The 27,723-nt window shown below is 49.0% G+C and overlaps 2 protein-coding genes across 2 annotated transcripts in view; one reads left to right on the top strand and one right to left on the bottom strand.

Annotated features, from left to right (window-relative positions):
• The first annotated feature begins 16,928 nt into the window (after positions 1-16,928).
• Positions 16,929-20,512, top strand: PSMD7 (proteasome 26S subunit, non-ATPase 7). The gene is made up of 7 exons (XM_032701107.1): positions 16,929-17,109; positions 17,702-17,793; positions 18,069-18,161; positions 18,673-18,770; positions 19,040-19,120; positions 19,719-19,810; positions 20,027-20,512. The coding sequence occupies exons 1-7, from the start codon at positions 17,036-17,038 to the stop codon at positions 20,463-20,465; spliced, it is 969 nt and encodes a 322-aa protein (XP_032556998.1). The 5' UTR covers positions 16,929-17,035; the 3' UTR covers positions 20,466-20,512.
• Positions 20,513-21,396: 884 nt separating this feature from the next.
• Positions 21,397-27,723, bottom strand: part of WWP2 (WW domain containing E3 ubiquitin protein ligase 2) — a 35,051-nt gene continuing 28,724 nt past the window's right edge. The window contains 10 exon segments of the mRNA XM_032701106.1: positions 21,397-22,448; positions 22,644-22,716; positions 23,537-23,632; positions 23,776-23,880; positions 24,170-24,290; positions 24,833-24,973; positions 25,090-25,223; positions 26,201-26,360; positions 27,413-27,501; positions 27,595-27,666. Of these exon segments, the coding sequence (XP_032556997.1) occupies positions 22,402-22,448; positions 22,644-22,716; positions 23,537-23,632; positions 23,776-23,880; positions 24,170-24,290; positions 24,833-24,973; positions 25,090-25,223; positions 26,201-26,360; positions 27,413-27,501; positions 27,595-27,666 (1,038 nt within the window). The 3' untranslated portion in view covers positions 21,397-22,401.

Here is a 27,723-nt window from a genome sequence, read left to right as displayed (position 1 = left end):
TACACAGAAGTGAGTCACAGCTCAGTAAATGTGTTTCTCTGGCCACATCCCTTCATCACGTAGTGCTAATAAGACCAAAAAGCCCCAATTGCATCAGTCATGGCAGAGGAAACGATAAACTCTTTCGGTGAAGCCTGAGCTCATGCATCCCGAACAACACCCCCCCAAGGGATTTTGCAGCCAAGTTTTGTGAGGTTATCAACAGGAATACAAAGCACAAACCATTTTCTCTATTACCAAGTAACTACAGAGGTGAAGAAGCCCAGAGAGCTCCAACTGGGAACAAGTCCATCACAATTTGCTCCACAGGATTTGCTCCACGAGTCCTGCAGAACCACTGTCAGGTGTCTCTGTCTCAGCTGGGGTGGACACACTTCACTTTGGGCTTTTAAGGCTGAAAATAACATGGGTGATTTTGCACAATTATCTGACCAGTGCAATATTTTCACCCAAATCGCATCTGTAGGACCTTAATGGAATGTGCAAGTAAAAGGAAATCTCTGTTACTCATCCCAGAGTTTAATCAAATGAGAAGGATAAATGGTGTTTTCTTTGAAAATCGTGTCTGTGGTACATAATGTGCTGTCACACCAGAACGGCCTTAATACAAAATGAAAAACTCTGGGCTATTTTCTGTAAGCAGAGAAATAACTTGGGGTTATCCTTTTAGCTTACTCATGCATTATGGGTTCAATAGCTTAGTCTGTTTTTTTTAATATGTTACTCTTAATTAGACACGGCATAGCCAGAGGCAGAAGGCAATCAGAAGAACCAGCAAAGATCCAGACTCAACACATCCCACTCCACAGGACCCTGTCACTGCCCAGCTGGACCCTCACTGCCTCTGACTGCCCAGGAGACACCTCTGGGCTCTCTCTTTTTTAGTTGTAAAATAAAAGATAAAACTATAACAATATCAAACAAGAAACTCACCTATTCTCTAAAAAAAAGCTATGAAAAGCGAAATGTGGAAAAATAAGCACAAAATTAATACAAAACCTGTGGCAAACTTGGGCCAGAACCTCATTGGCTGTAAAGCTCCTGTCCTCTCTCTGTCCATGAGGGATCTGCAGCAATGGCTGTGCCTCCATCCTCCCACACTTGCCATTCTCATCTGCGTGTCCCAAACCCCTCACAGGGGTTATGGATGGATCACCAGTTACTGCATCTCCAAAGATAACTCAAGTTTTAAACACTTACATTGAAAAAAATGAACAACCAAAGCAGGCTTTTCTCCTCCCCCTCTAGCACAGCAAGGCACGAGCAGCATCCCAGCCAGATGCACCGGGCGAGTGGTGCTCAGCCCCAAGAGCCACTTGATTTCAGTGCTAGAGTGGACCTGGGTTTGCAAAGAAGGACCATCCCTGGCTCCAGGGCAACCCATCTGTTGCTGGCTCTGGAAGGGACCATGATAAAATAATAAGTATTAAAACACCACGAACTCCATCCCGTGACCCTGAGCTGTTCCGCGGTTCTGTGGTTCCCAGCCAGGCTGCAGCACTGAGACCCGGCTTTCAGCTTTACAGGCAAAAAAGCTTGAACAATAACTCTGATGCAGTTTTCCAAACACATCCTGAGTTATCTGCACATTGATTACAATCCTATACCAACCCCCTGATGGTGCACTGCTGAGGGAACCTTTCACCAATGCTTTACAGGACCAGCTGAGTGGGTGACGCTTTCCCACATGTGACCTCTGGGAGCATCCCACCCTGCTCCGGTGATGTCCCATTCCTAATCCCTGTGCCCACCAGCTGGCACATCCCCCACGGCACAGCACAGCCCATGGACAGCGGGGCCCCAGCACAGGGCTGGCAGCACAGCAAGGCAATGAAACCAGCCCACCTGGGCATGACCAACTAACTGGGCACGACCCAGGAGCGTTCTCATTAACATCCTCATCAGCCATTCCGTGCAATTAGCTCCAGGTAGTTGAAAGCACAACTTTCTGCAAACCTTTCTACATCTGTGTTTTCCCCAAGGTCTACCTGGTTTACTGCTCAAACACTAAAACTCAGCTCTCCTTCCATAAAGTATTTTAATCTAAAAATAATTCAAACCATGTTTATTTTTAAGAACTTTTGCCCTCCCCAAAACAGTTTTTAAAAGAAACCAACTTTAACCATGAATACAGAGTAAATAATTGCTGTTGCTTTCCTTGCAGATAAATCACTTTTACGCTGAATTTTTTTTCAAAAAAAGATCAAAAGTAATATTAATCATGCTGGCCAGGGAGCAAAAGGACATTCCCAGACATTAACTGCTTTCCAAATATGAAAAACATATTAAATATCTCTCTAAAACAAGATGTTTTCCTCATGTTTCCTTTGGGGGAAATCTGCTGGGCACATTCCTGCCTGGATGAGGCCGGGGGGGCACCTGCTGTGTGCTGGTACCATCCCCCCACCACACCTGCCCACAGGCCTGGCATCTGGCAGGCTCCGGCATCAGGATGGCGATGCTCCAGCGGCACATCCACACGATGTGCCCACGCCACCTCACCTCCCCCTGCCCGTCACCGGCCCAGTGCCAATATTCCATGGTGCCAGGCTGACACAGGAATTCTGCACTGGGAGTCATCCTGATTCTGCGAATGGATTTTTTCCAAACTTTTACAGGAAAGCACACATGTGGAAACTCCCGCTCCATCCAGCTGTTGCCACAGCACATGTGGCTCAAACACCTCAGATTTTGCTTCTGTTTAATGGTGACCTGTGATTCCTGTTGCCATAGGATTGGAGGCAGGAGGGAGAGAAACCCGCTTTGACAGCACAAGGAAATATAATTAGGGTCAGTCCCAAGTAAGATCCAGAAAAACTGTTTTTCCCTCAGCTTGGGCTGCCCAAGCTGGCACAGAATCCCAGCACACCCTCAGTCTTCGTCACCTCCACACATTAGGGAGTGGAAAATCCTGACTCAGAGGGAAGGTGCTGCCTCGGGCCCACATGTACAGTAGCAAAGCAGCCTTAACCCACAATGTGGGTTTGTTATTAGCACAAAAGAAGGGGGGTGATGCTCCGTGCTGGGTACCAGCCACAGAGCAAAGGCCATCAAAAGCATCACTTCTCCAGAGAGGCTTTTCCCTTCCCCTTCCCGCCCCCAAAGACTTTTTAATGATTTAAAGACATATCAAGAAAATGCAGATGCTTTCTTCCCTTTCTGGAGCTGGGGAATTGTGCGGTCCTGTCTGCCCCACAGTGGGACACACCAGGTGCCAACCACAGGGATGGACTACACGTGATGCCACCAGCAGGTGGTGACACGTGATGGTCCAGCACTCCAATGGCATTCCATACCATAGTACCCAGTCTCCAGAATGCCCTTTGCACTGATCCTTAGGAACTGACACATGTTAAACCACACAGTTCCAGCCTGGTGCCTGCTGTCCCACCAGACCTCTGCGTTCCTGCTTCCAAGAAAGAGAGTTCTGCCTAAAAAGAGAGGGATGAGTTTGTTTTCCCAGCACTAAAGGCTGCTCAGCAGCAGCAGTGACTCCTCTTCCCCCTCATTTACCCCACTCCCCCAGGGTCAGGCGGGACCCACAGCCAGGGAAGGCTGCAGAGCAATGGTCAAGTCTCCTGTTGGATTTGCTGTATGTATTTTATTTGTTACTGAAGTCTCCCTAATTACTTCGAAAGCCTGTGAATTCTGGTCACAGGAATGAGAGGTTTCTGTCAAAGTAATTTTCCAGAAAAAGTTGTTTCTCTGGAATAAGCTTTTCATCTGCTAATCCACCAGTGCTGCAGCCGCTGGCCGGCCCAAACAAAGGAATACGGTTTTCCTCCCAGATACCCCGAGGAAGAATTTTATTAGCAGCGTACATGTATGATTAGAATAACAGAAAGAGTTTATTTGTGAAAGAACTGACATCAAACCAATACCCAAGTCCTCCGAGGACAGGGGAGATGCCTTTGAGCAAGAAGCTTTAAAAAAGCTACCAGAAAGCACCCCGGTCCCTCACTTTTTCAACCTAGTTTGTTTTCTCTGCCTCACTAGAATCTCTTTTTTTAAAAGGACTAGTAGTTGAACCTGTACCGACTCCTAAAAATTAGGATTTTACATGTCTATCATCCCTTCTAAGAAAAAATTCCCATATATCCAAGTGGTAAACAGCACACAAAGTAAAGCGATAAAACTTGGTGGAAAGTTCCTAACTATGAATCTTTCACACGTTTCAAGTTAAGTAGATGATAATGCAAAAGCAAATGGAGCAAGCATCCTGGGATTTGTAACATAAAGCTGTCTGGTACCTCCCATCCAAATGTCACAGATCCCATGAGAGCAGGAATTAGCTGTCCCTAACTTACCTGCCAAGACCAAGCTCTGCTGGCCCCGTGTCACTGCAGGGCAGGCAGGTGCAGAGGAGGCTGCAGCTGAGGGGTCTCACAGCATCAGGGGTGGCAGAGAGGCTCCCTCTGCATCCTCCACGTGTCCTGGCTGGAAACTGATGGGATCAATGGAGTTTGGGAGGTGTCTGGGATCACAGCAGGACAACCTGACAATGCCTGTCCCTGGCTGTGCTGAGAGCACAGTCCTGAGGGTACCAGCGGCTGTGCCTGGGCTGTTGGAATGTGTGCCCTTGGCCGAATTAAAGCACGAAAAAAGGAGTCTACAGGAATTATTATTGTTTTCTGATTCACTCTTAGATTAGTACTCAAAGATATACAGTCTCAAATTATTATCCAAACATTAGGAGAAGAAAAAACAAATATTTAATATATTGATTTAAACTTCTGTTGGACAAAAGTACTTAAAAACATACCCTGAGCTGTGGGTGTGTCTGTGCCACCGACGACAACTGCCAAGAGATGTGGTGCAGAATTGCTACAGTAAAAAACAAACAAAAAAAGAAAATACAAATAAGTGAGGCTTCTCCTCAAACTGTTTTCCTTTCCTATGAAGGAGACAGTTATCCCTCCTCCAGCAGGATGGAGATAAGCACACACAGAATGCCCACAGGCTACAGTTTTTCATTTTCCTCTTGGCGGATCTACAACTAAGCTGCCAAAATAAACAAACTTCCCCTTCCAGTCAGGCTCAAAATGAACAAAACTGAATTTTTATGTCATAAAAGGAAGCAAAAACATAAGCAGGAACAGTTAAAATGCTTAAAATATCAACGCTTTTTTCCAGAAGGGAAAATAAATTTATGAAGATGAGTTATTACGTGCTGATTTCAGACACTAATTACGTAGTTCCCAACACATCCAACGCAGTATCGCCATCACAGTTGTCTTCCTAAAGTCAGTGAGAAGAGAAAGTTTGGCCTCATGACATCAGGGACCAAAAAATAGACTTTTTAGGTCAGAAGAGGACCAAGCACATATTTTGACAGCTACCTCATCTGACTCATTCTTTGAAGAGCAACAACTTCATTAAACAACGAGGGCTTTGAGTGACATTTTTGCTACCCAATGAAAGCTCCAGAAAGAACCTGGAGAGGAACTGAAGTCTCCTCACTGACTCAGAGCTGCAGGGATGCCCCAGGGTCACCTGGGCAGCCAAGAGCCAGCTTGGCTTTAAAAAGCCGGTATTGATATTGTCTGGAGTCATTGAGATTTCTCTGGAGGATCCAGACTACTCTCATTTTCAGACCTAATATGAACTTTAAATGATTAAATGTTTCATTGTGTATTAAGACCTGAAGGATGAACTTTTACAAAATGCTGAAAACACAACAAGGAAGATGAAGACATAGACACGGAGACTACAAGGATGCCCTCCCGCGGTGCAGTCAGCAGATTTCAGCAGGGCTTTGGCACAGCTCTGCCTCTGGCAGGCCAGGAACCACAAGGAGAGCTCAGCCCAGCCTTCACAGGCTCCCCCAGCCAGCACCGACACAGCAGCTCACACGTCCTGCGTGGCCAACGCCGCTCGAGAGCTTCCCTGAGCCGCTGTGCCGTGCCCTGACTCTTGCAAGAGATCTCTCCGACCACTTGGTTCATTACAAATTACTCCTTTTAATTACATCGTGCAAATGACTTACTCTTCAGCACTGGGAAGAGCAGTCACCAGGAGGTCACGCTCACGCTGTCCACTCCAGCAGGAACGTGTAGCCCATGGAGTGTGTTAGCTCCTGTGATTTTGGCCATGCGAGGGGGGAGAGCACTAAAGATTAGTCCAGCACCCCTCACGTCAGCCCAAAAAGCATTAATAACAGGGGCAGACAAACATCCAGCCCAAACACAGAGCACAACATCAATCACATTCGGTTCCTCTTGTACTTCATGAGGATGTTGCATTCCCAGGACACCAAGGCAAGACTATTTTTACTGGAAACAGGCTCACTTGGACACACAGCTCAAGGTTTTGGCAAGGACAGGACTGAACACTGAGCAGGTACTCCCAAAAAGCATGAACTGTCCATCCCTGTCCCTGCCCAGAGGAAGGTTTGGGTCCCTTGGTGAACACAGGCATTACTGAGCTCCATGGTGGGACCATGGCCACAGCTGGTGGTCCCTCAAACACGGGTGCTCAATGTTTGAATCACACACCCGAGTTAATTCTCTATTTAATCTCATGGACATTCCGACTGACCCCTGCCTCTGACATTCCCATAATTAGAAGTGTTTGACATTACACTTTACCAACATTCTTCTTAGTTGGCATTTTTGTGTGCAATTAATAACCTCGACTAAAAATAAAATTTATGTATATATACACTATGCTGTGAAACCCGAGATATTTTAAGATAGTATTTCATCTGAATACTTTCTTGAGGTCATGTGGAGCATCTCTCTCTTTATATGGATAACTAGAAGCAAAGAGGAATTCATCGTGATAACATGCAAATAAGTACGGTGCATTCATACGAGACCAAACACTGAAGTAATAAAAAGGAAGGAAAACTCCACAGCAGGACAGATATTTCCAGCATTAATGTAGCATTTTCACCTGCTGTGCAGACACAAATTCTGTGTACATGAATTAACACTTGCTCTTATTTGTTTTCTCACCTTCTTTATAGACTAGAAGCCTTGTGTGAGACTTTACTTTCAAGTAATATTAAGAAGCATCCATGGCTGCAAAGATTATTTCCATTTATTCATGTGAAAAATGGTGTTGTTCTGTGCACTTCCTGAGGGAAAAAATTTAAAGAGTTACGCCAAAAACTAAGAAGAAATGTCTGTTAGACTCTCAGCATTTTATCACCAAGATACCTTTAAAAAAAAAAAATCTTACATCCTCAGAATAGTCACCCAAATGCCAATAATAAGGGCTAAATCAATTTAATCACAGAACTTCTCTACTTGCAAAGCTCAGCAGGAGCTCCTGAGCTTCACGGAGGTGGAGACTGGACTTTGGTTTCTTATCTTAATGTTTTATATTAACATTCTTTTAATATTAACACGAGCCTGAAAACAGCCCTGCATGTGCAGCTGGGTCACGTGCTCATTTCCATCAGCATTCCTCTTGCAACTAGTTGCTTGTAGATAAGATTTCTAAAATAATTGATATTTTTATGGAGCCAGCTATGTTTTAACATCGAAACCACGCAAGGAGATGGCTCTCAGAAAAAAAAAATCATTACCTAAACAGGTAATTTTTACTGAATTCCTGAGGGGCTCCAGCACAGGAATTCCCTCAGCTGTGCTGTACATTTGCTATCAGAACATACATGCATTGTACCTCACTCAGCCTGGCACATAAAATCCAAGTGTGTTCAAGTCTCTGGTGACAGAACAGTCCTGATTGCCTTTGTTCTGCTAATTAGCAGGGAAAAAACCCTTGGAATAAGTTTTTCCCAGTGAGTGCATTAGTGAGCACACGGTGCAATAACACAGCACCACGAGAAACTCCTGTAACAGAGAATTCTGGCTTCCTGCTTTCTTAAGCCTGACACAAAGCTGGAATAATTAGGGTGATAAAGTCAAAGCAGCCCGAGTAAATTCAGCTAAATCTGGTATCACCACAGTTGGGACACTTATTTGCATGTTTAAATTACTCAAGTGACTCATTTTCTAATTTCCTTTTCAATTGCTGAATGCCCTACGTCTCAAACGAGTCCCTGGGGAGGAGAGGCTCAGCGCACAGTGTGTTAAACTTACAAACTTGTTATACTGCACAAGATTAGCATAATATTGCATATGCTATTCCTTATTTAATAAAAATTTAATTGTGCATATAATTTGATAATTCAATACCAATAATTTGTTGTACAAACCTAGAATGCACTCATTTGGTTTTTTCTTGGAAAAAAGTTACCTGTGAGGTTCCTGTGACTAAACATTCTCATCACCAGAACTCCCAGTTTTGCCATATTTTACCTGCAGCTTTCCTAAGCAGGACAAAGCTCAGACCCAGGGAAATGAAAGCCTTTTGTTGGCACTCAAATGTCCATAAATCCAGCCTCCTGGTATTAGTGGGGAAGATACAGAACACTGAGGTTACAGCTTTTAATTAATGATGTCCTGATGATGCTCCTTGGGTGCATCTTGCACACAAAGCCAAGGAATGACCACGGAACGTCCTGACCGGGCCACTTTGCGGGCACTGGAGACAAAGTTCTCCAGTACACATCGACACTATGAGAGGATTTCAGTAACACACTGCAAACAGCCACTGAAAACATCTTGAAAAGCATTTGGAAAATCCCCTGTAATTACATCATTCCCAATTAGTGTCCCTGGCAAATCAGCCTCTCCACTGGTTTGTTGACGTGCAATCTGGTTTTCCATATCCTGGGGGAAACAGTGATCTCGGGAACCTCCTAATGAGAGTAAAACTCACTCTACAGGGTCACAGCAATGACAAATTCATTCTCTTCTGTAGAAATTAGGAGAAAATACTTAGCTCATGTGTTCTATTGACACGTTATTTCTTCCCTGTTTTCTAGCTTGGCTCTCTGGAGCTCATCCAAACCTCTAAAGACAACAGGGACCACTGGTAGCAGCTCTACCCCCTCCTTCTCGTGTTCCCGTGGCAGCCCTGGAGATTTAACACCCACCCCCCTTCCCTCACCCAGAGTCACAGCAATGTATTTTAATCAAGAGTAATTACTCCACTAACAGAGGAATGCCAGAGGATGCATTTTTCCATTAAAAAAAAAAGTCCTAATAAACATCCACCTCCATACAGGTGTTAAAACCATTAACCCACACACACATCTAAGCTGAGAGAGGAAAGGGTTCTTTTTCTCACATGAAAACACTTTTCAGAGAAGGCAGTTTTTGCAGAGCTGTATTAACATTCTCCCACAAAGGTCAGTGCAGAACACCCCGGGATCTCCTGGAGCCTGCGCTGGGAAACCCACTTCACATCTGCCAAGCCTATATGCAATCTCAGTATAACATACAGGAGACCTTCCTAAGCTTCTCTACCTTCTCTAAATTTAAATTAATTGTATCATTTTATTTAAGTTTCCAACTTGCTGTGGTGTATTAGCATATTAAAATTAACTCTGCAGGCTGTAATCATTTTACCTTAATAAAACAAGTTACCAAGGCAAATTTGATAAAATTATAGTACCCCCTTGTGGTGTTACCTTCATACCCCAATAGAACATCTTTTAATACTATATTCTAAAAAAAAAAAAATCCTTTTTTATCAAGCTCAGTGGATAACTAATTAACCTTTTCTAGAATCCAACAGGAGCAAAGGGAAATTAAAGGGACTATCACTGGAATCTGAGAATGAATGAGCTAGAACACCACTTTTCACAGTCAAGGAACCTTGCTGGGACAGCCTGGACACAATTGCCAACTATTTTAAAAGTCATAATATACCAAGTGCAACCCATGACCTTCCATTAGGACAGAAGTCAGGAAAAAAATTAACATCTCCCGTCCATGACAAATAGAGCTTTGTACAAACACAACTTCATACATTCCCCATATTTGGCTGCAAGGTAAGAATAGAAAAGAGAAAGTCTGGCAGAAATGCACCTACGAGATGTTATTCAGGGAAGAGAGGACCTCCTGCTTCACACACACATTAAGAATTTTACAACCAATTCACATGGACCTACATGCACAGAACGTGTTCCGTGTCCCTCCCCACAGCCCTGATACAGGAGGCCGGCTCCAACTGGACGGGTTTCCTTCTCCTGCAGCACTCAACTCTGCCTTTCCTTTTCCCACTGCCTCTCTGAAATTCCATGGAAGGACACTGTTGTTAAACAGCAGTGAGTGTTACTCTCCAAGCAGTGTACACTAATAGTAATTCAGTGCAGTGTCACGGAAGGCTGTGAGCTCTTAGCTGAATTTATTTGAAAAATAAAGTTTGTTCTTTTTCTCCAAGATCTTTCTTTAAGCCAGCGTGGAACTCTTGTAAAAGAAAACTGCCCCTAAGTACCAACTACCCAAGGAACAGCCTTTTTATTTTATTTTTTTATTCCTTGCTCACCATGACAACATAATAAATGAGCCCTGAGAGACTTGCAGTGCTTAACTATTTAAAATTGTGTATTTTATCTTTCACTGTAGGCTTCCAGACATAACATCCATGATCTATTTTTCAAACCCTCTTCAGTGTCTCCGAGTGAAATAAGCCAATTTTCACCTGCAATATGCAATGATCAGAAGGACACCTTGAGCGCGGACTCTGGTAACACTTTACAGAACTACCCTTACAGTATTTTTGTGATCCATTAATAATTACTTGCTCCTGTAAAAGAAAAGCAACAAGGCCACAGTTTCACCATCTGCTTTTTCCATTTTTTGTTTGGAATTCTGCTGGATGGCTCTGTATTCTTTCATACATGACTAATAGGAAAGATACAAGACTAATAGGAAACACAACTGCAACTTCACTTAGGCTTGGTTTCAGTTAACAGATGGGCTTTAAACTATCCAACATAAAAGCATTCATTTCAGAAAAACTGACCCCAAAACTGCTTCATAAAATGAAGTATTTCCATTTTTTTTTCCCTCAAAGCTTTAGGATCTTTCATGACACTACAGTATAAGAGGCCCCAGGGTTAAAAAAGAATAGCACACACACACTCTTACAGTTTCTGACCTTAAATATCAGAGACTAAAGGTTTTGCAATAAAAGTATCAGCAGTAACATACACAGCTCTGCAAAAAGCCTCCTAGACCACAGCTTTTCTTGCTAAATTTCAAGTGCCAACATAAAATTATAGCAAAGAGATCTGCAAAATCCCTTTTTTGGGTCAACCGAAGCTCTAGTTTTCCAGCAGCCAGTACAGGAGCTGTGGTGGGAGTTTGTGGCTGTTGTAGCAGAGCTTCCCTCTGGCTAAGTAACTGCTCCGAGTCAGCCAAACAAACACTGCGATTTCTCAGTCCCACCCTTTCCCAGGCACAAGGGCTGGGGGGCAGCAGCACCAGTGCTGTTTCCACACTATTGAATGTACGACACAATGAGTGCAGAGCTGGTCGTCCCACACACTGTGGACAGCTGGAAGAGCATTTACCCAAGATCAATAAACAGGTTTGGCAAGATCCCTGGAAGTGCCCAAGGCCAGGTTAGATGGGGCTTGGAGTAACTTGGTCTAGTGGAAGGTGACCCTGCCCATGGCACAGGTTATGTGGCAGCAGCCCCACTGAAACCAAAACGTTGCCAAAACTTCACACAGGTTTACATTCACAATTAAAGATATTCAGAATTATACTGGAAAGCACTTTTTGCAACGTGGTTCTCCTACTTCTGTCCCGGAGGTGCCCGTGCCACACCATCACGCACCTGAGTGTGACAGGGCTTCCCAGAACTTCCAGACGTAGCCCGTAGGTGGCGGCATTTTTATAAGGAAAAAACCAGAATTCCCTTTTTTCATTCTCACTGTGCAGTGGGATTCTGAGCCCATTGCTCACAAGCAGAGACACCGACTCTGGCCAATAGTTCCTCCCCAGCAGGGCTGGGCAGTGCCCACACAAACAGCAACATCTGGCTCCGGACAAGAAGCCCAACTTTTCTTTCCACACACGTTACAGAGCAGCCTCCCCAAAGTCACTCAAACACGAGTTTAGAAACAGAGGAAGCAAGGGCAGTTTTCCAAATCACACTGTACTCCATGAGTATGGTTCTTTATTTTAAATACTCTTTATTACTTCCTAACCAAAACTCTTTCAGCTTTGCAGAGAGGTATAGAATCACCTTAAAAAATAATAAAAAAAGAACACCACACCAAACAAAACACCTCAAACCATCTAGTTTGGAAAGTGCTGTTAAAAACTCCTACAAGAATCAACACTGGAGAAAACTTAGTGAATAAGCCAAAGTAGGAGCAAGTTCCTGTCTTTCAGACAGTGGGGTTTGCCAGATGCATCATCACATCTGCATGAGAGCAATTTTTCATTATTTATAAATGCGTTACAGGAACATGGCCAAGCTACAGGCCAAGGAGTCCAACACACTTTAAAAAAAAAAAACAAAAACCAAAAAACAAAAAAACAAAACCCAGGGAATGTGTCTTGGTTATAGAACAAAAGAATTCATTTTATCACTTGGCTTTAGCGCTGCAGAAAATGGCTCCTGGTGCGCTGAACCCCGTGATGAATGTGCCCCCTCCAGATCTTTATTGCCCCTGTAAATCACCGCACTGACAGCACTTAATAAGAAAGCTTTGGAGTGGGTTTGAAGTTTTGCTTTGTACAAATAAAATCTCATATTAAAGAATTTGCTAGTCCTCAAGGTGTGGAAAAATGACTATGACTAGAACCTGTTGTGCTTGCTTTTTTTAACTGTTTGTTTCCACCATTTTTTTTAATCATTTTGTAGCAAAGGGACCAGAATAACATAAGGAAATCACTCTGTATTGAAATAGAAAATTAGAGTCAGGACTTAGTTATTAAAACCCCTTACTTCTGGTGTTTCTATGCCCTGTGATGTCTGGACAGGGCAACAGAATCAGATGCATAGAATATAAACCATGAAATACTTTCCATAGTTTGATATGACATGTTGACAATACTTCCAGTTTTTAACTAAAGAAAGTGATGATTTGACATCCGAAGTTATCAAAATTCCACTGTTAGAGAAAGGGCAGGATTATCCTGGTCACCTGTTACCCCACAGGTACAAAAGGCCTTAAACCCCTTGGCAGAAACTACAACAGTATTCACAGATGGACCAGTTGTGGTCAGTAACATGAGTTCTACTTTATATACATATATTTAATTTTATATATATATATATATATATATATATATATATATATATATATATATATACACACACACATGCACACACAGAGCTTTGGTCAAGCAACAGCACTCTATAGGGAAACAAAGAAATAAATTATTACTACACAAATATGTACAGCTTATATCAGCAAGCAAATAGATCTATTTATAATGACAGATTTAATAATTTGCTTTAGAAATGACATTCTAGAACAGATATTTGGGGTAAATAATGGTTATTTGGAGGTGTTCAGAGGGAAACTGCAGTTTGGCTCAGGCCATCATGTACTGACAGTGTCAGCATGTCACTGAATGACACTTTAACCAAAATAAATCACAATTAATGTGATGGTGGCCTTCTGTTTTGCTTCCATGGCTTGCATTATCCTTGCTCAATTCCGGGCAGCACCGTTCCTTCTAAACTAGTTTATGGTACACCTTGGACAAGGAAATCTTAACAGGAAACTACAGTTATTTGGACAAAGCTAAACATATTTATAGGGAAATAAATATATTTCCTGTTCAAACTGGGAGCACAAAGGTATTATGTGCCAAACTATCAACAGGTCTGGAGAAAGCCCAGCTTCTCCTGATGGATTTAAACACATTTTAGAAGGCACCTCAAGAAAAATATACGTTAGTGGACATGGTGTCTAAGTGTTCAGTCCCAATCTAAAAAAAATTAAGAAAGGTTTTTCTTGAAAAACAAAACCAACCAGTATTAAAGGAGCACATTAATAAGAGTAATTTAGGATTAGGATCCAAAGTATCACATATCAATATTTCCCAGCTGCACGGATTATTCCCCTGGATCTTTTTCTTACTCTCATCACTGGAAAGAACACAAAGGTGCCCCCTGTGTCACCAGTCAGAACAACCTGGCACTTGAGGAGAGTCTACAGCACCTAACCAAGGAAGAGAATCAGGGTAAAAGTGGGTTCCAAAGAAAGTTTCAGGTTCCTCGTGTTCTCTTGGTGCAAACAAACCTCCTTTTGCAGTGCATTCCTGGTACCCCCTGACCAGGACGTAGACACAGCCACAGCCCCCTCCCCACTCCCCCTGGGGCTTATCAAGGCACTTCGAGGCTGATTTAACACTTATAATGATTAATTTGATTTTTAAACTATTTTATAATGATTTATTCTTATTTTTCAATTTGGAAACCGTTCTTAAACCTCTGAAAACAGTTCTGTGTAAGTTTGGGGGTTGTGGGGGGTATTGGTTGGGGGTTTTTTAATAAAATTAAAGCCCAACAATTACTGATGGAATCACTTGTTCCACTTAAAGAGCAAAATGCAGCTCCCTCCCTCCCTGCCCACACCAGGTGAGGTGCCGGTGCTCGGGTAGGGCAGAACCTCTCAGCTCTGGGTTCCAGCTCAGCACTCTGGAGCTGGATCATCCCTCAGTATTGATGTTTGCCACTCCACAGCTCAATCACCTCATTAGCTGCCTTTTATTGAGCACCAACATTCATTACTTACTTTTCAATTCTTTGATTAAGCGCCGCATTGCCGGGATCCCCAGCCTGCATCTGCCAGCTGATTAGCTCAATAATTCTGATAATCTGCTCAGAGCTGGGAAGGGACTGAAATCCCTGGGAGCTGCCTCAATTTACTCCTTTTGTGCACAACATCAATACACCCAACTCCCAGCAACACAGTCCAGCAAATCAAACTTCAAACGCGCCAAGTTAGGGAGTTAATTTCAACGAAAAGCCACAGCCGGTCACTAAAATGCCCCGTAATTGTCTCTGGGTTGTGCTGTGGGATCCTCCCACGCCCTCCTGGCACGCTGTGAGTGCTGGAGGAGCCCGGAGCAGCCCTGGAGGGGGACTGTCCCACACGGAGCAGGGGTGGCAGAGGTCAGCACAGCCCTGCCCACCGGCCCCAGCTCATCCCTCGTTGTCCCTCCAGCACTGCCCGACATGATTTAACAACTGTAATCCCTTATTTAACGATGTCAAAGGTTTTTAGGAAATTGACTGTATTTCACCAACGATATATTTCTTCTCGATGACAGAGTGGTTAAAATGATTTTTTAAACCAAGACAGCAAAATAAAGCAGTAATAAAATCAATAAAAGGTGCTTAAAACATTCCTTCTATTAGGTAATGGCATTTAAAATATCCGTAGCTTGTAATGGCACTTAGGATATGCCCGAAAATCAATGAGCTAAATTACTTATTGAACTAGTTAATTTGAACATTGAGTTTTATATGTATATTGATAAAACAAGCGACAAGAGCACTGGGGGTGTTCGAATCCCACGGTCAGATATCCCCCTCTGCTGGGAAAAAAAAACCTCTGGAAACTCCACCAGAGATTCTTTCTTTTTAAAGCAGGAACAGTAAAGGATGTAACGACTGCAAACTCCACAAGAGGTCTCAGATGCTGCAGGGCTTGTAAATTAATGCTGCTTTTGCCTAAATCTCTGAAATTTTAAGATGCTGAACAAAACCACAAAACTTTCAATTTCACCCAAAATACTATTTGGTATTTCGAAATACCAAAATATTACCTATATATAGAAATATGCAAAAAATGTGGGGAAAGTGTAGAAAACAAAGGGTATCAATGCTTTAAAACTGTGAATTATCGTCAACAACTTTGATAATATTTTTCATATTAATAATTCCTCCATGTAGACTCAAGAGTAACAGCCCCAGTTATTATTTTCTTGCAAGAAATAAAAGTATAAAAGACAAGTTCTGTGTCAGCTCCTGCTCTTGAGGTGCAAAAACCCTTCTCCAAAGTCTCACCTGAGCCTGTTTCTCCTTTACACGGAGGAAACTTGGGAGGAAAAACCCTTACAAACTCCAAAAGGCTGAGGGATGATGGCTTTGCCTGACACGGACCCCTAGGAAGAAACCAAACACTTATAAAGATTTCTACCTATTTTCGTGGCCTTTTATCGCTGAGGCACCGGGGTCCCTGACGTCTCTGAGGCTCTGGGACGAGGGGCAGGAGGTGATGGAGCTTTTCCAGGCCGGGTCGCAGGGGCAGGAGCACACCTGGAAGGGGAGGATTAAACCTGAAATTGGCACTTTTCTCTGTCAGGGGAGCGAATGGCTTTTGGGCCCCGCCATTGTGAGGCAGGGCTCGGATTGCCACAGCATCATCCTGAGGGGTTCCTCACTTCCTGAGAGGTCATGGAGACTCTTACACCTGGGAAAGGCAAAAGCATCCTCATGTTCCACAGGAGGAGCCGAGGGGGCTGGGGAAGGCTGAGAGCCCCCAAAAAACACCGTCCTGGGGGGATTCTGGGGCCACTCAGGAGAGAGGAGGGGAGAGGGAGGAAAGGGGGAAAAGGGCAGGAAACGGAAGGGGGAAAAGGCGGAAATATGGGACAAAAAGTGGGAGGAAAGGAGGGAGAAGAGGGGGAACGAGGGAGATAAGGGGGAAAAGGAAGGGGGGGGGAAGGGGGAAGGGAGAGGAAAGGGGGGAAAAGGGAGGAAAAAAGTAGGGGAAAAGAGGAAAACGGGAGGGAGGGAAAGGAAAAGGAGGATAAAGAAGGGCGGAAGGTGGAGGGAAAGGGATATGAAAGGGAGAGAAAAAGGGGGGGAACAAACGGGGAGAAAAGGAAAAAGGGAAAGGGGAATGGAGGGGAAGGAATCCCAGCGCGCAACCGAAACCCTCAGCCCAGGGCCGCCCCCTTCCAGCCCTTTCCCTCACCTCGGGGCGGGGCCACGGCGCTGCCCCAAGATGGCGGCAGAGCCTTCCCAAGATGGCGACCATACCTTCTCAAGATGGCGGCAGTACACTCTCAAGATGGCGGCAGTACACTCTCAAGATGGCGAGCGCATCTTCACAAGATGGCGGGGCACAGAGCCCTCCCCAAGATGGCGGCCCCGCCCCGCGCGGGGCAGGCTGGGCGCGGGGGGCGGGCTGAAGGCGCGGGGCCGCAGTCGGGCCTGGTGCGGGGTTGGGCCGAGCGGGGCCGGCGGAGCGGTAGCCATGCCGGAGCTGGCCGTGGACAGGGTGGTCGTGCACCCGCTGGTGCTGCTCAGCGTCGTCGATCACTTCAACAGGTGCTGCCGGGCGGGAGCGGTGCCCCGGCGCTGAGTCACGGCCGGGCCGGGAGGGCAGCAGGGAGAGCGGGACCGTGAGGGGACCCGGGGGAGCGTGTGGGGACACAGGGCTGTCGGGGGCCCCAGGCCGGGCGAATCAAGGCTATCCCGGACCGGGAGGGGAGCCGGGGGAGCGGGAGGGACCCAGGGCCCTGAGGAGACCCGGTGCCTCCGACTCCCCGGGTAATTCGGGCCTAATTCCGTTCCCTCGCGCCGGTGCCGAGCGGTTTTAATGTCAGAAAAAAAGCCCCAAATCTCCGGAGGTGGCCGAGCCGCGATGTGAGGGTGACACGGGATGAGGAGCCGGTCGCTGTTCACAGCCCCGTGTGGGGTCACGGCCCCCGTTAGTGACATCGGACCCTCCTCCCCGCTCCGGGGGACTGGGTTCGGTTCCGAGGACACCGAAACTCCTTTTTCTGTCTGCGAACACCATCAGTAATAAAACAATCATAACACCTTCTCTCCCAGCACTCGATGGTTACCCTGCGCACACGAGGCCCCGTTCCTTCCTTCCCCTTTTGAGGTAGGGACTGACAGTCTTTTGTCCATTTAGAATAGGAAAAGTGGGAAATCAGAAGAGAGTGGTTGGAGTGCTGCTGGGATCATGGCAGAAAAAGATCCTGGATGTGTCCAACAGTTTTGCAGGTGAGTTTGGGCGTCCTGCTCCTCCCAAATCCACTTAATTCTTTGGCAGGTGCATTGTGTTGGAGTTTTTGAGCCACCCTGGCAGAGCACAGATTGTTTCCTCCCTCTACAAATCAGCCCATATCCAAGAACAAATACAAACGGCTTTCAAAAACCCTCCTAATTAAATCCCACTCTCCTCTGGCAGCCAAAAATAACCAAAACACGACATTTCAATAAACACACTCATTCTGGAAGTTGGGTTCTTAAATCCTGATGTTTTGTTTTATTCCCAGTACCTTTTGATGAGGATGACAAGGATGATACTGTTTGGTTCCTAGACCACGACTATCTGGAGAACATGTATGGAATGTTTAAGAAGGTCAATGGTGAGTTGAGCTCTTCTGGCAGTCTGGGATATGCTCCAAAAAACTTTTGGGACTATGGAAAAGTGAATTCATATTAATCATAAAATCACAGAATCATTAAGGTTGGAAAAGACCTTTAAGATCACCCAGCCCAACTGCCAGCCCAGCACCAGCACTGTGATCATCACTAAACCATGTCCCCAAGTGCCACATCCACATGTTTTTGAACACTTCCAGGGATGGGGACTTGCATCTCAGAAGTCCAAGCTGTCAGATCCTGATAGCTATAAAATTAATAATATTAATTAATAAAATTAAATATCCAGCTGAGTTCAGGAGCCTGGAGTGAAGTTGTAGGTGTGGGCAGTGAGTGCGACTGGGGAGCTCTTGATCTCTGGCCAAGCCAGTGCCTTGTAATTCATTTCCCCCTCTTTACACAGATCAGACTTTTACCCTCTATTTGCTGATCCAAATCTCTCTGCTGGGGTCTCCCCACAGTTCTGATTTTGAATCCTTTTCTGCTTTTGCTCAGCTAGAGAAAGAATTGTGGGGTGGTACCACACAGGCCCGAAACTGCACAAGAATGACATCGCCATCAATGAACTGATGAAGAGATACTGCCCTAACTCTGTAAGTGGGACCTGCTTTGGGGTTGTTTTTCTCTTACTCTAAAAGGGGCATCTGGGAACCCTTCGCCCCCACCCTTGTGGTGACACAACATGGTGGCTGTGAAGTGATTGTGGAAGTGGGATCAAGAGTCTTTGGACTCAGAGTCTTGTCTCAGTGCCCAAAGTGAGCAGCCCCATGCCAGTGCTGAGGAGGGAAGCACTGACTCAGGTATTTTTTCTCTACTCTTTGACTGAAATCCAGTTTTCCAAAGCATTTGCTCTCTCCCTCAGGTGCTGGTGATCATTGATGTGAAGCCAAAGGACCTGGGGCTGCCCACAGAAGCCTATATCTCTGTGGAAGAAGTTCATGATGTGAGTATTTACCATGTAAAATAAGAGAGTCACAGATGGGAGCACTTTTAGGATGTCACTTGTAGGTGTTGTTTGCCTGCATGTGTGCTCAGGTGTGTCCAGGTGTGCCCATTCTGCACCTGCCACTGCTGAGGAGGTGGGTCAGGCTTGAGCAACACCAACTCATCACTTGCAGCCCTGTGCAGACAAACACCACCCCACAGTGAGTCAGCTGTAATTGTTTAATATAAATTAATTCTGGATGCATATAAAAAAATAGGGTCTTTTTGCTTTTCTGAGGCCTTTGCTATGGAGCAGAAGCTGCTCCCCCAAAATGCAATGAGGTTGGATCAGGGAAGAGAGAAGTAATTGTGATATTTAGTGAGAATTTCCATTGCTCCCACCCGGGCACAGACCAGCAAAATGCAGTAATTGGAAATTATCCAGAGCACAAGAAATTGCTGGGACAGTGGGTGACACTGATGAAATCAAGGAAACTCCAACTAGAGCCATTCCTCAGATTCCTTGTGGCCTGTCTGGAACTACTTTGCTGGTTTCATTAGTACAATCCCTCGTGCTCTGGCTGAAATTCCATGTTTGATGATGTGTCTCCTGGCAGGATGGCACCCCGACCTCCAAGACCTTTGAGCACGTGACCAGCGAAATTGGAGCAGAGGAGGCTGAGGAAGTTGGGGTGGAACACCTGCTACGGTGAGTGTGGAGGTGTGGGGGAGCCCTGCACTGTAGTGCCCTGCTCCATCCAGCTTCCTGGGGCTGGAAAAACATGGAGATTGTTAAACACAGTTCTGGGAGGTTCATTCCTGTCCTCTCTCTGCTGTGCTCACACTGCTCTGAGCTGGAAAGCTCTCAAGGGACTGTGCCCACGTGCAAGGGGAGGTTCTAATCCTGATTCTCTCTGGGTTCTAGGGACATCAAGGACACCACGGTGGGAACGCTGTCCCAGCGGATCACAAACCAGGTCCATGGCTTGAAGGGACTGAACTCCAAGCTTCTGGACATCAGGAGCTACCTAGAGAAAGTAGCCATGGGCAAACTGCCCATCAACCACCAGATCATCTACCACCTCCAGGACGTGTTCAACCTGCTCCCGGACGTGAACCTGCAGGAGTTTGTCAAGGCCTTCTACCTGAAGACCAACGACCAGATGGTGGTGGTGTACCTGGCCTCACTCATCCGCTCTGTTGTAGCCCTGCACAACCTCATCAACAACAAGATTGCCAACAGGGATGCAGAGAAGAAGGAAGGACAGGAAAAGGAAGAAAGTAAAAAGGAGAGGAAAGATGAGAAGGAGAAGGACAAGGAGAAGAGCGATGGCAAGAAAGAAGAGAAAAAGGAGAAAAAGTAAAAGGTGTAGGTTTTTTTATTTGTAAATTAAAAAAACTTGTAAACTAAGTCCCTCAGTGCTGGGGTGTTTTGTGCCTGCTCAGCACTCAGCTCTCTGCTGGTACTGGCTCTGTCCCTCCTCACCTGGCAGGGCAGCTCCCACCTGGGCAGGGACAGGGGGAAGCCTGGGGGAGGGTTTTTATTTGATTTGATTATACTTTTAGCACTGCACTTTTCTTTCCCCCAGTGCATCCTCAGGGGCTTTTTGCTCTCAGCTCACACCCACAGTTGGCTCTCAGTGCACACATCCCCATGTTCCAGGACTAATCCATCGCCATTAGCCACAGACATCCCTGTGTTTAACTGGCTCTTCTGTGCCCAAGGCCCCTGTGGGTGTGGCACAGGGGCACATCCTGCTGTCACCTCTCTGTGCCAGCAAGGCCCTGGCTGTGCTCCTGCCCAAGTGGCCTTGCCCTCTCAGCGCTGCCTTGGCTGCTCTGGAGCTCGGTGGGGACAACACTGTCCCTGTCGCCCCTTTGCCAGGGCTGAGCAGCTTCCAGGGGTGCAGGTGCTGTGAGCCTGGGAGGTACCTGGGCTGTCAGTGCTGACAAAGCAACACACAGACGGAATCCGCAGGATTCGTGACCCTGGTGCTGCGCTCCGGGCACCCATCATGGCCCTGTCCCTGCACAGACTCCCTCGTGTGACACACGGCCCTGGGACACACACACGGATGTGGGACACACACAGAGGGACAGGATCCAGGACATGCACAAACCCAGGACACACACACACACACAGACACAGACACACATGGGACTTGGGACACACAGACAGACCTGGGACACACACACGCAGATCCAGGACACGCACAAACCCAGGATATGTGCACACATGGATCCAGCACACACAGACACAGGACACCCCCAGACACGGGACTCGCACACCTCGGCAGCTGCTGATGGTTTATTGCACACGAAGCCGCGGTGGAGCGGGCGGGGCCGTGCGGAACTGGCCGTTTTCCAGCCTGGAGCCGGTGCCATGTCCCATCTTCACAGGCTTCCAGATGCCAGGGACACCAGTGCGCCAGGTCTGTCCCCTTCCCGCGCACAGAGGGAAGGGGTGGTGGCAGAGGTAACATCCTGGTGGTCCTGCCCTCACTGCAGCTCCACGAGCTCCTGCCACCAGCCCAGCCAGCGACAGAGGGAACAGGGAGTTTGGGCAGAACCCACGATCAGAGCAAAGGCCGGCAGAGCCCCCGAGGCTGCTGTGGAGCACCAGCTCTGAGCAGAAACCATATCATTTAAATACAACTGCACAGGGGCCAGGGACTGCAAATGGGACACGTCACGGATACGAACAGCCAGGCCCTGGCTCTGGCGTGGGAAGGGGCCCTCCTGGTGCTCAGGTGCTACAAAGACCCCCTGAAGCATCAACTTGGGGGTCCCTGTTACTTTTGCTGGGTGCAGGATAGGGCCCAAAAGTCAGTCCGAGAGCTATTTCCCCTCTCACCTGCAGCTATTGAAATGCCATGAAAAGGCAGAAAACATGAGGGGGGAACAAAAGCCTGTGCCAAAAGCAGATCTCACGTAAAGGTGTCTGCGAGGGGGGCCTGGGGAGCCTCTGTGCCCCCTGTGCTGCCCCCCAGGGCTCAACCTTTGCCCTGTCCCCTCTGCACCAGCCCATGCCCCTCAGGAGCCGAGCGCTTTCATCCACCTCTCCATCACACCTTGAATTTCCTTAGGGAGGGAAACGCAGCCCCACTTCCCCCAGGGCTGTGTCAGTGCAGATCTTGCCCGGGAACAAGAGCAACAGTGTCTGCAGGAGAGGGCTCAGCCTGGGCTCTGCGGCACTGGCCAGCAGCGCTCCGGGGCCCTCCCACCCTGGGAAAGCACCAAAGCTCCATCACTCCTGTCCAAATCCTTCTGTCTCCTCGATGGCATAAAGCAGCTTCTCCTTCAGCTGTTCGTAGCTCTTGTAGGGAGGGAGATCCAGGCGGTTGAAGCTGGGGACAGAGCAGGAGCTGTCAGGGGCCATGATCCCGAGCCCCCTCCCCATGGCAGGGTCCTTCCAGTGCAGTGAAAGGCACAGCCAAGAACAGGAGCTACATCCCATGGGATGGGGAGCACCCAGGGACCTGTGCAGCCCTGCAGAGCTGTGTCCCTGCATGCTCCTGCCAGGCCAAGGGGCAGTGACTTACCACGTGTGGCTCCGCGGCAGCCACGTCTCTTTGCCAACTTTATCAATGCAGAATTTCTGGGGCCCATTGCTGCCTGTTAATGGCAAGCACAGCAAAGCTCATTAAACGACCAGGAGCTGAAAAAGAAATCCCCTCCCACGCACTGTCAGCCAGCAGATCCACCATCACATCCCTGAGATCCAGAGGACACACGGGGCATAAATCCATAAAACCACTGGTTGTTTGCAGAGAGGACATACAAAAACCAAAGGAGAAAGCAAAATGCAGATTCCCAGCACAGATGGGCAGCAGCACCACCTCCGAGCACCATGGTTTCATAGTAAGTGCTCAGACCTATTTATCTGTAGACTCTCAGGATTGTGTCTGTCTACCCAAGACTTTTAAAGGACCTGGCTCAGGAAGTCTGAGTCACCGAGGTGGCTTTTTAACAGATTGGGAATCCTGGAGAGGTGCCAAGGGGGTGGAAAAAGCTAATATTCCAGCAAGAATAACTGAGTGGGTTAAGTGAGCTGGTGAGCTGAACACACATGCCAAGAAAGTCAGGGAAAGGCTGGTACAGGCCCCAAAAAGCAGCAAATTAGAGGATGAGAGTGGAATAATGCCATACTGTGGTTTTCTGGGAAAGAGGTTTTGTCACACGAGAATCAAAATTAAATCAGAAATCCAATCTCATTCAGAACGAGATTACAAACCAGCCTGACAAGTTAACCATGGCAGCAACCAGTCACAGCCAAGGAATGTATCTGGGAATGGTACAAACACCAGGCTGGATCACTGCACTCAGGCCTTGGAGCGCTTCACTGCCCACGTGCTGCCATGTGCTCTGTGCTGGGGACAGGGACAGCCCGGTCCCTCCCCGGGACCCCCCACCCAGGCTGAGACCCCAAACGCACCAATGAGCTCCGCGAAGCCCCCGACAGGCAGGCGGCAGGTCCCGTCACGAACTGCAGCAGCCGGATCCTCTTCTCATTGTCCATCTCTTTAACCACTATGACAGCACATGCAGGTGAGGGGAATCCCTGTGACCTCCAAGCCCACAGCTCAGCCTGGGGCTCTGTCCTGCAGCACAGCTCCTGCCACAGACACCTTGTGCCCTCAGCCAGGCTCAGACCATGCTGGTGGTGGAACTGACCTGCCAGAACCACTGGATCTGTTTGCTGTTCTTGGTGTAGTGCCTGTAGATGGTATTCTTCTGCCAGTCGTTCATGTCGATCTCCTGCATCCCGCACAGCATCAGCTGGGGACAAAGGACAGTCAGCAGTGGATGCACATGGGGCCCTGCACCCCAGCTTTGAGCACTGACCCCTCCAGTGCTGGGCTTCACCCAGCACAGGCACCAGCACTGAAGTGTCTGGGAGAACTCCTCACCTCCAATGAGACATTTTCTTGCTAACAGACCAAGGAACCACCCGCAGACCCAACACCTGGGGCTGTTCCCCCATCAGCAGAGCCAACAGGCACGGGGTGTGAGCAGAGTCACTGTGTGCCATTCTATGTCCACGTCCCCATCCCAGGTGCCAGCTCACCTCCAGCTCCTTCTCGTCGAAGTACCGCAACCACTCCAGCGGCACCACCTCATTGAAGCCATCTAAGAATGCCTTGGTTTGCTCCTCCACGCCCCTTGTGAACCTCCAGTCTGTCAGCAGCCTGGAAAAACAGGGGAGGGGGCACAGAGCCAGCGCTGCTGGCACGGCACAGGTAACCCCACTTCCCTCCCTCCCCACCCACAGGGAGGGCCCCAGAACATGGAGAGGAGGAGAGGATCTCCCTCAAATCACCAGGGCCACCCTCAATTGCCACTGGTGGGTTTTCTCTCTCTGCCCCCAAAGCCCAGAAGCAGCATCAGCCTCTGAGCACAGCCCAGCACCTGAGAGGTCCAGGGGTGCAAAACACATGCCCCGCCCGCGCTGGCCCCTGGCAGCCCCAGGCAGACCCCAGGCAGAAAGGGTGAGCAGCCATGGGACAGCAGAGCAGCCTCACCCTCTCTCCCCTCTCCTCTTTCCTGAAAGTCCTGGCAGCTACCCAGCCCACAGCAATCCAGACCGCAGCAGAGCCCAGCCAACAGCGCCAGCCGGACTTGTCACAGGCCACGTAGCCCAGGGAAGCAGGCCACGTCCCAAGCCCCACGTTCCCACTCCTGCAGCCGGCAGGGGTGGGCACCCAGCGGGACCCTCGAGCTGGCCACTCACATGATGTACTCCTCCTTGTTCTCCTCTGTCACCCGGATGCTCTCACCACCCTCCTTCAGCTCGTGGGTGGTCACCTTGCCCAGGATCTCCATGTCCTGGATGAAGTACAGCTCCAGGCCGCACTCCTCCAGGCTGTTCTCCCTGTGCAGGGACATGGGGATGTGGTTTCTGACGGAGGCACTGGCAACAGCAGTGAGAGGCCATGGGGAGAGCTTTGCCTGCCCACAGCGGGACAGGAGGGAGCACAGGGCACTCACTTGGTCCAGACAATGGAGTTGTAGAACTCGGGGTCGATGGACTCCAGGTCCTTCAGCGTCGGCCGCTTGTTGAGCATCCTCTTGTAGAAAGGCAGCGTGAAGCCGGTGTCAATGAACTTCCCGTGATACAGAGCCTGGGGCAGGGGGTGACACCGGGTCATGGGGACCCCAGGAAGGACTCGTGGGGCAAGACAATGCTCCATCCTGGGGCAGCCACAGGGCCAAAGGGAACCATTCCCCGGTTCCTGAGCTTGGCCTCGCTCCCAGCTGGCACACAGGGTGGGGAGGAGTGGCCTGCCCCCAGCAGCACTGCCTGGGGCAGGTGGGCTCACAGCCCCTCTCCCCCCCCCTGCGAATTCCACCCCATCTCCCTCTCCACTCACAGCTCTATTGAGTACTTGTTTAAACAGAGCTGTGCTGCGGCTTCCCTGAATCCCTGGCTTCCAGGAGCCCCGAGGCAAAGGCAGCCAAAAATAATGCAGACGCTTGTCTAGAACGGCCCAGCGGTGAGTAATAGTCTGGGGTTTTATTGGTGTCCTGCGAGGCGGGGCAGGGCAGGGCAGGACAGCGGGGCCGGAGCCGCCTCCACGCACACCCCGCAGGGCTGAGGGCCAGGGACCCTTCCCCGGGCTCAGGGACCCTGAGAGCCCCCCTGGCAGCCCAGGGCTGGGCAAACCATGGCACTTAGTTGGCCTTGGGGAATCTGAGACAAATGGGAGGAGCTGCTCTGGAGCTTGGGCAGCTGGAAAATCTCACACTGCTGGGGCTAAAAATAGTCCCTTGAGCTGCAGACCCGACAGCACCTGGGGTGGCAGCCAAAGACCTGGAGCCATCCATTCCCGCCACACAGACCCTGGGAAACCAGGTCTCCTCTGGCCCCATAGTCATTCCCTGGATTTAAATTGCATCACCCACAGCACCCCCTCAAAGGCCCATTTCCCGCAGACCTACACGTGGGTGAGAAAGGGCTCACGGAGGGTAAGTGCTGAGCCCAGCACAGACCTGGCACATGGAGCTGCCCCTCACCCCGCTGCCCACCCCTGTCCCCTGCCCAGCCCCTGCTCCATGGGGGGGACACAGAACCCCCCCAGTGCCACCCCGAGGCGCTCACCATGGCGATGAAGCGGCCGATGAAGCGGAAGTAGGTGAGGTGGTCGGGGTTGATGGAGGAGGCCGGGTTGATCTGCAGGCAGTAGTTGTTCTTGCCCGCGTACTCGAAGAGGCAGTACATGGGGTTGAGCACCTCGTGGGACAGGAGGAAGAACCATTCCCTGGGATGAGACAAGGGGAATGCGGTGACAGGCGGCTTGGGGAGGGGACAGGGTGTGCCCCTGCACACACCTGCACATACCAGTGCCCACCTCCTCAGGGTGCTGCGGCAGGCGCTGGGCCCTGGTGTGACTGGGCGAGGGTATCCCCTGCCCTGGGTGCTGTGCAGGGCTTGTGAAGTGTTTCAGGAGACACCACTTTGCCGAAGTCCCACTCGGAGCATCAGGGCGGTGCCATACGCTCCGTCCCACCCAGACTGTTACACACGTACACACACACCCCCTGCTGTGCACTGAGTGTCCCACACAGGCTGCCCCAGGAAACCCATGCCAAGCTCAGAGCAGCGTGACAGTCCTGGCTTTGCTCCCCCGGCCGTGCAGGGATTCAGGAATCCTTGGATGCGGAGGCAGCCCCGGCATCCCGTCCGTGGTTCTACCCTGTGGTAGAACAGCATGACGTAACCTACCATAGGGTAAAACCACTGGCAGGACACGGAGAGAGCGGAGAGCAGGAGCCCCTGCACCAGAGCCGGGGGCAGCACCACACCAAGGACAGTGGGGGGAGCAGGGCAGGGGAAGCACCAGCCCAGTGTGAGGGAGTGAGCTGGAGAGGGCTCATGGGGACAAAGGTCCCGCCTCTAGCCGAGGCACAGCCCATGCCCTGTGGTAACACCATCCCAGGGGAAGCAGTGGGGCTGCAACAACCACGTCACAGCCTGTCTGCCCTGGCACACACCGACTGTCCTGGGAACACCAAGACATGTTGGCTGTGGGGAGAAGAGGCCACTCAATCCATCACCCCCACACCTGCAGCCTGTGTGGAAAACAGGAGTCTTCAGACAGGTGTTCAAGGGCTCTCAGTGCCAGACACAGGCTGGTGCGATGCTTTCAGGGTGTTCTGCCATTCCAAAAACTCAGTTTCCCACTTGAACACCCCTAAACTCCTCTGCCCGTGGGCTGGGACCCCAAGTGCAGCTGCCCTGTGCCTGCACTGCCCTCGTGGACTCACGGCACAGGCAGGGTACGGCTCCATGGCCTGGCACACCAGCGCTCACCTGGCGATGCCACCGTAGTCCAGGCCCTCCTCCCCGCGCATGATGATGTACAGGCGGCGCCGCAGGTCGTACGGCTTCATGTTCATGATCTGGGGACGAGCAGGGCAGTGTCACCACAGCTGGGGCCAAGGCCAGGGCCAGCCCCACACCTGACCAGCTCTGCAGCCCCAGCACCTCCTCACCTGCTGGAAGGAGTCCTCGAAGAGTGTCTGTCGGGACACGCTGATCTTCACATGGCTGGGCAGCGCGTTCGACTGCGGGCAAGGCAGAGGTACGAGGCTGTGTGAGGCTGGCATGGTGGCTCTCCTCAC

This window comes from Chiroxiphia lanceolata, chromosome 13 (assembly GCF_009829145.1).
Source record: "Chiroxiphia lanceolata isolate bChiLan1 chromosome 13, bChiLan1.pri, whole genome shotgun sequence".
Classification (NCBI taxonomy): Eukaryota; Metazoa; Chordata; class Aves; order Passeriformes; family Pipridae; genus Chiroxiphia; species Chiroxiphia lanceolata.
This window is presented reverse-complemented; position numbering and strand designations above follow the sequence as displayed.